General features: G+C 36.0%; 1 protein-coding gene across 1 annotated transcript; it reads left to right on the forward strand.

The window, feature by feature from the left end:
• Positions 1-5,012: 5,012 nt before the first annotated feature.
• On the forward strand, positions 5,013-6,013 carry LOC122312923 (germin-like protein subfamily 1 member 13). Its single transcript, XM_043127598.1, has 2 exons — positions 5,013-5,155; positions 5,363-6,013. Exons 1-2 carry the CDS (start codon positions 5,023-5,025, stop codon positions 5,914-5,916), a joined length of 687 nt encoding a protein of 228 aa, XP_042983532.1. The 5' UTR covers positions 5,013-5,022; the 3' UTR covers positions 5,917-6,013.
• Positions 6,014-11,223: the final 5,210 nt, after the last annotated feature.

An 11,223-nucleotide genomic window follows, 5' to 3' on the forward strand; every position in this document is an offset into this window, starting at 1 on the left:
GATATTTTATCACATCCTGCTGACTCCCAGGTGTGGAAGGAATTTGATAAGGAGCACGCATAGTTTGCAAAAGAACCACGTAATGTGAGACTTGGGTTGGCAACATATGGATTTAATCCGTTTGAGAACATGAGTACTAGTCACAGTACTTGGCCAGTCGTACTTATGCCGTATAATCTACCACCGTGGAAGTGTATGAAAGATCCATATTTCATGATGAGTTTGCTCATTCCAGGTCTGAGATCACCGGGAAATGATATAGACATACACTTAACAGCCATTGATTGTAGAATTGAAAGATTTGTGGGAGAATGGGGTTGTCACATTTGATTCATCAACAGGCAAGTCGTTCAAGATGCATGCTGCCGTTTTATGGACAATAAATGATTTTTCAGCTTATGGAAACTTGTCAGGTTGGAGTACTAAGGGGAAAATGGCATGTCCAACTTATAACAAACATACTAAATCTGAATGGCTCACTTACGGGAGGAAATTATGTTTCATAGGTCATCGTCGATTTCTACCTGGTGATCATAGATGGCGGGAAAATTCATAAATATTTGATGGTACTGTTGAATGGGGCCAACCTCCACCATATTTGTCTGGTGAAGATTTACTTGCACAATTTGTAGATGTTGGTTGTAATGAATTTGGTAAAAAACAACGAAAGAGAAAACGAGCTACATCTAAGTTGAATTGGACTAAGAAGAGTATATTTTTTGATCTTCCATACTGGTCAAAGTTAAAATTACGGCACAGTCTTGATATTATGCATATTGAAAAAAATATATGAGAATCCGTATTGGGAACATTAATGTCAATTGAAGGAAAAATGAAGGATACATTAAACTCAAGGAAGGATTTGAAGTGGTTGGGAATAAGACCGGAAATGCAGTTGCAAGAAAATGGTTCATCCGTTTACATGCCGATTGGGTGGTATACATTGTCAAGGAATGAAAGGGCTACTTTTTGTGAGTGGATAATGAAAATTAAATTACTGGATAGTTATGCCTCGAATTTGACAAGGTGTGTGCGAACAAATGACTGGAAAATAATTGGGTTAAAAAGTCATGATTGTCATGACCTTTTGCAGCGTATCTTGCCTATTGGTATCCGTGTGTACTTGACTAGAGACGTGCGCGTGGCTTTGACTGAGTTGGGTTTATTTTTCAAAGACTTATGTGCACGGACATTAAATGTAGACGCTTTGGATCGAATGGAACGGGAAATTCCCATAATATTGTGTAAGCTAGAAAGTATTTACCCACCGTCATTTTTCAATGTCATGGTTCACCTGGCCGTCCATTTGCCACGTGAGGCTCGACTTGCAGGATCAGTTCAGTATAGATGGATGTATCCCATTGAACGATTTCTTAGAAAGTTGAAATGAATAGTTGGTAACAAGGCTCGCCCAGAAGGATCAATTGCAGAAGCATATATTGATGATGAGTGGCATACCTTCTGTTCCAAATATTTCCACGGAGTTGACACTAGGTTTGATCGGCCAGAAAGAAACTTTGACGTTGACAGAGCAAGACAACGAAATGTGTTTTTCGTGTTTTTCCAACAAGTACGTCCACTTGGTGCAGTGCGTGGTTATGACTTATGTGGAAGAGAGTTTGAGAAAACTCAGTGGTACGTGCTGAACAATTGCCCTGAGATAGAGATTTACTTGAAGTAAGTATTAATCTTTTCTTAATTTAGTATTCGCTCATTTACTTTCGTAAAATTCTAAGAATATAAAATACATGTGATAATCATCAATTTCAGTGATCATATTAACATGCTCAAGGAACTAGGAGTAAATGATATAGACCAAAAACATGAAGAGGAGTTTCCGAGATGGTTTGAACAACGGGTAATGACATTACATATGCGACACTCATTCAATACAAATAGAAAATATTGATTGTTTTTTATTGATATAATAGAAGCTTTACTTAACATGTAGGTTGTACAAATGCATGCCAATAATCCAAACGATATATCAGATGAACTGTATGCATTAGCTCGTGGCCCATCGAGACGGGCTACAAGATATTCTGTATGTATTTCTCGTGGTAGTAGGTATCACACAATAGATCGAGATCATTATAGGAAAATACAAAATAGTGGTGTCCTAGTTGAGGGAAGTCATGATGGAGAAAATCTGGATTTCTATGGAGTGATTGTTGATATAATTGGAATGAAATATTTGTGGGAGCTTGCAGTGTATCTGTTTGAGTGTGATTGGTGGGATTTAAGCAATCCTCGAATTGGAGTCCGTGATGATGAATATTTCTTGAGCATTAATACATCAAGAAAATGGTACGAGGATGATCTATTTATTTTAGCTTCTCAAGCATCTCAAGTATTCTACTTAGATGACCCGAAGTTAGGAAATCAATGGCGAGTAGTACAAAAATATGCTCCAAGAAATATATATGATGTTATCCCTTAGGCAGAAGGGCGAGATGAAGAAGAAGATGATGCCTCTACTCAAGAAGCATACCAAGAGAGTCAGCCCGTCTTTAATTTGTTTGTGGATTTGAGCCAATATGAGATGATTCCATTGAATAGAGAAGATATTGAGGCTGAAATTGTTGATGCGACACTTGAGCAAAATGTTGATTCATCTGAAGTATCTACAGAAGATGAGACTGAATTGTCAAATGATACTGATACAGATAGTGATTGACGAATTATGTTTTCACATTACGTGATGATGAACACTATTTTACTTAATGAATATTGTATTAGTTTTTTGAAATTATGCCTCCGAAGAGAAAGGAGGTGCGCAACCCATCTCCACCTGTTCCTAGCTCTCCTTCAGACTCACCATTAGAGATTGACTCTACAGAACAAGGTAAAATTCTAATAGTCATAAAAGTTAATAATTAAGATTATAATAGAAAATTGATTATAATGTTATATATCATGATGACTTCACAGTACAATCTCGTCAAGGTCGAGGCACTACGAGATGCGTGACATTGGAAAAATATCGTAAGGTGGGTAAGATCAAAGTTAACATTCTTGATAAACATACCGGACGCGAAGGACAACTAGCACTTGGCTTGCATCACATGTGGGTGCTCTTACACGAATTTATGCACCTTTGGCATCAAGTTCATGGAAGAAAGTCCTCGAAGATGTTAAGGACCTTATCAAGAAGCGTTGTTTGGTAATGTTTAATAAACGAAATTTAATTGGACTTATGATTTTATTTTACTTTAAAGTTAGAATATTATAAATGATAATATTTTTGTCTAAATTTTTTTCTGTAAGGATGATTTCGAATTAAATTTTGGTCGGAGAGAGGAGCGTAAAACTGTGGAAGAGCTTATGAGTAATGCATTCTGCAAGTATAAGGCGAGGTGTCATGGGCATTATAATAAGTTTAAAAATAGTGAAGAAGCACGCCAACATCATTTTCAAGATGTGCAACTTTCTGATTGGGAAAAACTTTATGACATGTTTGAGGATCCATCATATAAGGTATAATTAATTTAATTATTTTAGTCGTCCTATTTTTAATTTCGCTTTCTAATATTTTCAATTCTTATGCAGGAGCGAAGTTCTATAAACAAAACAAATAGATCAAAATTGAAAATTACTCATCATGCAGGATCAAGATCTTTCCACCGCCTCTCTAAGAAATTGGTATTGCTATTCTTTTATTTGTATATAGTTAACTGAATATATGAATCATAATGACTTTATATTTTAACAAATCTTTATTATAGCAAGATTCAGATGCCAATTATGATCTGACAAAATTACATGCTGCGTCACATACTAATCGTAATGGAGAGTGGAGTCATCCTGATGCCCGTGAAAATTATGTAAGTATTATAATTTGTTTTAAATAAATATATTTGAATATTTATGATGATATTAACTCTTTATCTTATGTGTAGGATAAAATGGTTGCCCTGCGTGCTGAATCTGCGTCAGATCAAAATTCCTCAAATACTGATGTTGAGATTTTTACACAAGTTCTGGGTGAACGTTCAGGATATTTGAGGGGTTTGGGTCGCTGTGTAAAACCTTCTCACTCTTCCTCTTCTTCCGGGTTTGCCTCTATAGCTCAAGAGAATGCGAATCGCAGAATTGAAGAATTGGTTGCAAAACAATAAGAGTTAGAGGCTCAATTGGCGAGACAAGGAGACATGAAGATGCGCCTCAAACAACATGAAGAAGAACAAGTAGAGTTCAGGAGAGATATGCAACTCCAAATGCAACAGCTTATGCAACAGTACAGGCCTCCAACCAACTGATAGTTTTTTACATCTAGCTTATGACATTATCTAGTTATGTATGAACAATGCTAGTCTCATGGTTATTTATTTCTTCGCACTTATTATAAAACTTTTGTGAGTAATTAAACAGTTCCTAATTTATGTTTTTCAAATAATATGGATGTCTATTTAGTTTTTTTTTTTTTTTTTATAATTATTGGTTTTAATAAAAATAATATCCGTTCGAACGACCGTGTCACGTTCGAACATTAATGGGCATGCCGTTCAAACGATAATGTACCGTTCAAACATTAATGAGCAAACCGTTCGAACGATACCAGATGCTCAAAAAAATGTTCAAACGCAGGTCATTACCATAGTATTCGAACATTGATCAGCGCCGTTCGATCTCTCCTACCGTTCGATTGGTTCCTTTAACGTTCGAACATAATTCTATTGATCGTTTGAACGTATCTTGATAACCATTCAAAAGAAACATTAACATTCGAACGGTATATGATAAGCATTCGAACGCCATTCTGGAACGAATTTTAACCGTGACAAAAAATTTCATCGTTCGAACGGTATCGAAAGGTCAATTTCAAAATCTTTCTAAAAGATATATTTTGGGACGAAATTGTGATTTTCGTCCTAATATATCTTCTGGGACAGTGATGTTGGGACGACCTTGGGATGAAAATTTATATTTTGAGACAAAATCTATATATTTTGAGACGAAAATTTTCATTCCAAAAAATGTTTTTTGTTGTAGTGTGCTAGCTACAGACATCCGGCCTCAAACATGCAGATCATAAAAGCTAAGTACCTCGTAAGAGCTGTGGCCCTTTTGGCTTTGGCTTTCTCCCTCACCTCTGCCTATGACCCTAGTCCTCTGCAGGACTTCTGTGTTGCGGTCAAGAATCCTGCTTCTGCTGGTATGTAAACATTATCATTACTATTATTATCATTACGTTCTACATAGAAATCATTTCAATTGTTTATCTCATGTTATGAATCCATATATTAATGTAACTATACTTTCAGTTTCTGCATCATATGTACGTTTATGTTATTTTCAATTGTTATGGGAAGTGTCTATACGTCCCATTTGTGACGATGATACACTACTTTTCTTTTTGTAGTATTTGTGAATGGAAAGTTTTGGAATGACCCAAAGCTTGCCACAGCTAATGACTTCTTCTTTTCGGGACTAAATGTTCCTAGAAACACCTCAAATCCTCTCGGGTCGAATGTCACTGCTGTGAATGTGGACAATCTAGCAGGACTCAACACCCTAGGCATATCCTTGGCTCACATTGACTTTGCTCCATATGGTTTGAATCCTCCCCATACCCACCCACGTGGAACTGAATTTATCATTGTCTTAGAGGGTACTCTCTACGTTGGATTTGTCATGTCCAATGGAGACGGTAACCGCCTCTTCACCAAAACGCTATACCCAGGAGATGTCTTGGTATTCCCAATTGGTCTTATTCACTTCCAGTTTAATGTGGGAAACACCAATGCAGTTGCCTTTGCTGGTTTGAGCAGCCAGAATCCTGGGGTCATCACCATTGCAAAGGCAATCTTTGGATCTGACCCAAAAATCAATCCTGATGTTCTCGCCAAGGCCTTCCAGGTGGACAAGAATTTGGTTGGGTACCTTCAAAAGCAGTTCTGGTCAGACAACAATTAGAGAAATGTTTGTAACAGCCCTAACGATCCATTGCATGCATGGTTCAAATAAATTAAGACTTCCTTCGAATAAATTAAGACTTCCTATGTTTCGATTGTTGTAACGTCAAAAAATTAAAATTATAATGAAATGAGATGATATTTAAGTTATGCACTATCCTCTCTCTCTTTCTCTCTCTGTTTTTGGTTCTTAGGGTAACAACGCATACACACACACACACGTATATGAAAACTATAGTGTTTTGCTTATCGCTTTCCAGGCATCGATTTCATATATATGCTTACTTCTTATATAGCGATATTCTTCTCAAGGAATTACAAAGAAAAATAAGTTCGAATAGAATAATTATTGTCAGCTCAAAGACTGGTTAAAGAATGGGTTGAACACGGGCATAGTCCTAGAGACCACATATCCCTGCATATGTGTACGTACAAAAATTAACATTGTCATCACCATCTTAGCTAAACTACTTGGGCGTACGCATTGCCGGCCAGAGTAGTCGGACCAGGACTAGTGGTACTACTCCGCGAGAAACCCACATGCATTTTGGGTTCTTTTAATACTCGTATAGTTTTTTTTTTTCAGCCATCGCTTCTTCAACTTTGCTTGCATGCAGTCCTTTGAGTGATTTTCTGGGTCTATCAAAATGTTTAAATCAGTGTTTGAAAATAAATGGATTAGTCAAAGGCTTGATCTAGGATCCAGCTACTTTCATATTTACGTATGGATAACCTTGATCGTACTCCCGAGTCCCAAGCCCCATCTCTAAAGGGTTACCATGGCTTAATCGACACAGAATGCTACTGTTTTAATTCTTTTTACTAAAATACGATGAATTCAGTGCATTGAACATCTTTTGATCAGTCTTGAGTATCACAATCACTATTAATAATTTAAATTCAGCATATAATTTTCATGATTCTTTGAGGTACGTACAAGTATCGACCAAAACTTTGAGCAACTACTGATCAAACAATACAGAATCCCTGTCAAAAGGGAATGGCTCGAGTAAGCGGAAGCTACAATATAATATGCGGTGACTTCACACATTTCCAGGAAGAACAAATGAATAAATAATGTTAAACACAGTCAAGAGCTGTGCAAGTACCATACAGTACTTTCTTTTTAAAAAATATTAAAGTTTTTATTATTAAAAAATTAATTTTTTCATATCAACCTCTTATTTACTAAATTTTTTAAAAGAAATGTGCAGTGCATACATACTCTATGATTGTAAATATTATTTCTTTTCAACTTTATGGCAAAAAATAAGAAATTTAAGTAATATTAGATATAATATTAAAGTGTGTAAGCGCTACATATTCATTTAAAATAATAAAGTAAATTATAAAAAAATAATTTTTATATGTAAATTCTGTTATAGAACTATCAAAAAGGAAAGAGAGAGATAGATTTATTATAAAACTTTCTAAAAGGAGAGAGAGAGAGATAGAGTTCAGAGAAGTTATGAAACTTATAAATTTCTTAAAGAATTCAACGATATATATAGGCGTACAAAGGGGACTATGCTAGTTACTATGCAGTACTATGCTGGCACTATGCACTGTGCATATGTCGGCCATTTACTATGCCAGTTACTATGCAGTACTATGCTGGCACTATGCACTGTGCATATGTTGGCCATTCACTATGTAGTACTATGCTGGCACTATGCACTGTGCATATGTCGACCATTCACTATACCAGTTACTATGCTGGCACTATACACTGTGCATATGTCGGCTAGCTCAAGGTGGTCATACAATTTATTTTATAACAATGTTATTTTACAACACTCCCCATTTGGATGACCACATATAATGAATATGCCTCGTTAAAACCTTGCCAAGGAAAAACCCTGTGGGAAAAAAACCAATGGCGAAGGAAAAAGAGTACAATATTCATGTGTACCGTAAAATGCTTTAAGATTGCCTCATTAAAACCTTGCAAAGGAAAACCCAGTGGGATAAAACCTTAGCGAAGGAAAAAGAGTACAATCAGTATAAGTCTTCAAGACATTACTCCCCCTGAAAAGTGCATGATAAAAGGTCTTCAAGTCTCCGCATTCCAATGTTCTGTACAATCTTCTTAAATGTTGCAGTTGGTAATACTTTTGTGAATAAATCTGCCAGATTATCACTTGATCGTATCTGCTTGATTTTAATTTCACCTTTCTCTTGAAGTTCATGAGTATAAAAGAATTTAGGTGAAATATGTTTGGTTCTATTACCTTTGATATATCCTCCTCTAATTTGAGTAATACAAGCAGCATTATCTTCGTATAAAGTTGTTGGGCTATCATTAATCACTGGAAGACCATACTTTTCTTGAATATGTTGGATCATTGATCTTAGTCAAATACATTCTCGACTTGCTTCATGAATTGCAATGATCTTTGAGTGATTTGAAGAGGTAGCAGATAATGTTTGTTTGACAGATCTCCATGATATAGCAGAATTTCCATAAGTAAATACATATCCAGTTTGAGATCTACCTCTGTGTGGATCTGAAAGATAACCTGCATCTGCATATCCAATTAATTGTGGATTTGAACCATGTTGATAAAATAATCCCATATCAACCGTACCTCGAAGGTATCGAAGGATATGTTTAATGCGATTCAAATGTCTTCGAGTTGGTGCGGAACTATATATTGCAAGTAAATTAACTGAAAATGCAATATCAGGCCGAGTGCAATTTGCAAGATACATCAGGGCTCCAATTGCACTGAGATAAGGTATTTCAGGACCAAGAATTTCTTCATTGTCTTCACAAGGACGAAATGGATCCTTTTGCATATTAAGTGATCGAACAACCATTGGAGTACTCAGGGGATGAGTTTTGTCCATGTAAAAGTGTTTCAAGACTTTCTCTGTATAATTTGACTGATGAATGAGAATTCCATTTGGCAAATGCTCGAGCTGCAGGCCGAGACAAAATTTCGTTTTGCGAAGATCTTTCATTTCAAATTCATTCTTTAAATATGTAGCGGTTCTTCTGATCTCTTCAGGAGTTCCAACAAGATTTAGATCATCAACATAAACCGCAATAATAACAAATCCAGAATCTGATTTCTTAATAAAAACACATGGGCATATTGGATTATTCTCAAATCCTTCTTTCAATAGATATTCTCTAAGGTGTTTATACCACATGCGTCCGGATTGTTTTAACCCATATAAAGATCTTTGAAGCTTAATAGAATACATACTTCTGGATGTACTCAGATTAGAAGTTTCAGGCATTTTATATACTTCAGGGATTTTCATATATATGTCATGATCTAATGATCCATATAAATATGCAGTGACCACATCCATCAATTTCATATTCAATCTTTTTATAACTGCCAAACTAATCAAATATCTGAATGTGATTGCATCCATAACAGGAGAGTATGTTTCCTCAAAATCAATCCCCGGTTTCTGCAGGAAACCTTGTGCAACAAGTCGTGCTTTATATCGCACAATTTCATTGCTTTCATTACATTTACGTATAAATACCCATTTATATCCAACGGGCATTACATCCTTTGGTGTTTGTATAATTGGTCCAAAGACCTCTCGCTTTGCTAGCGAGTTTAATTCAGCTTCAATAGCTGATTTTCATTTTGGCCAGTCATCTCTACGTCGACATTCTTCGACAGTTCTTGGCTCAATTTCTTCATTACTTCTGGTAATGTCAAGAGCCATTTTATATGAAAATATGTTGTCGACAACAGTTTTATTTCTATTCAAAATTTCTCTTGTACTCATGAAATGTATCGAGATCTCGTTATTTTCAGGTACCTGTCCCTCTTCAAGGGAAGACATTTCATGAAATACCTCTTCAGGAGGTTCTTTCTCAGGAGATTGACTCTCTTCAGGAGCATCAATTACTCTTATGGCCTGTGTTGTTATGGACTCTTCAGGAGTACCAAATTCATTTTGTATTTTCCTCTTTCGAGGAATTTTGTCCTTAGCACCAATAGGCCGTCCACGCTTCAGGCGTATCTTAGATTCACCTATTGCTATTTTGGCAACTTGTCCTTCAGGGACTGCAATCCTTGCTGGAACATTAACAGCAGGAATATATAATTTTACCACACCTTTAGTGTCAGTAAATACATCCGATAATTGGTTTGCAACACTTTGCAAATGAATAATCTTTTGAACCTCTAGATTACATTCTTTTGTACGAGGATCAAATTGGGAAAGAGCTTTATTTTCCCAAGTAATTTCCTGTCGTGCTTCAGGCACCGACTTCTCATTACCCAATGTTGGAAAAATGGATTCGTCAAAATGACAATCCTCAAAACGTGCCTTAAACATATCCCCTGTAAGAGGCTCAAGGTATCTGATAATAGATGGAGAATCAAACCCAACATATATCCCAAGTCTACATTGAGAGCCCATCTTTGTACGTTGTGGAGGTGCAATTGAAACATATACAGTACATCCAAAAATACGAAGATAAGAAATATTTGGTTGCTGACCAAATGCAAGCTGTAATGGTGAATATTTGTGATATGCTGATAGCCTAACTCGAATTAATGATGTTGCATGAATTATAGCATGTCCCCAAGCAGAAATAGGAAGATTTGATTTCATGAGTAAAGGTCTAGCGATTAGCTGAAGCCTTTTAATCAATGATTCAGCTAAACCATTTTGAGTGTGTGTGTGGGCAACTGGATGTTCAACATCTATTCCTATTGACATGCAATAATTATCAAAAGTTTGAGATGTAAATTCTCCTGCATTATCCAATCGAATAGTTTTAATTGGATAGTCAGGGAATTGTGCTCGTAGCTTAATTATTTGTGCAAGAAGTTTAGCAAATGCAGCATTTCTAGTGAAAAGTAGACAAACATGTGACCATCGACTTGATGCATCAATTAAAACCATAAAATATCTGAACGGTCCACTTGATGGTTGAATAGGCCCACATATATCTCCATGAATCCTTTGTAAAAAAGATGGAGATTCAAAAACAACCTTTGAGATAGATGGTTTGATAATCAATTTACCTTGAGAACATGAAGAGCATGGATATTCATTGGGTAAGATAATCTTCTGATTCTTTAGGGGATGCCCATACGAATTATCAATTATTCGTCTCATCATTATTGATCCCGGATGTCCAAGGCGATCATGCCAAGTCATAAATATTTTGGGATCAATGCACTTCTGGTGCATTACAACATGTGATTCAATTGTTCTCATTTTTGTATAATACAATCCAGATGAGAGGGCAGACAGTTTTTCTAATACGAGCTTCTGGCTCGAAATTATTTTAGTAATGAGAAGATGCTCTTTATCGTCTTCGTTA

Source organism: Carya illinoinensis, chromosome 6 (genome assembly GCF_018687715.1).
Source record: "Carya illinoinensis cultivar Pawnee chromosome 6, C.illinoinensisPawnee_v1, whole genome shotgun sequence".
Classification (NCBI taxonomy): Eukaryota; Viridiplantae; Streptophyta; class Magnoliopsida; order Fagales; family Juglandaceae; genus Carya; species Carya illinoinensis.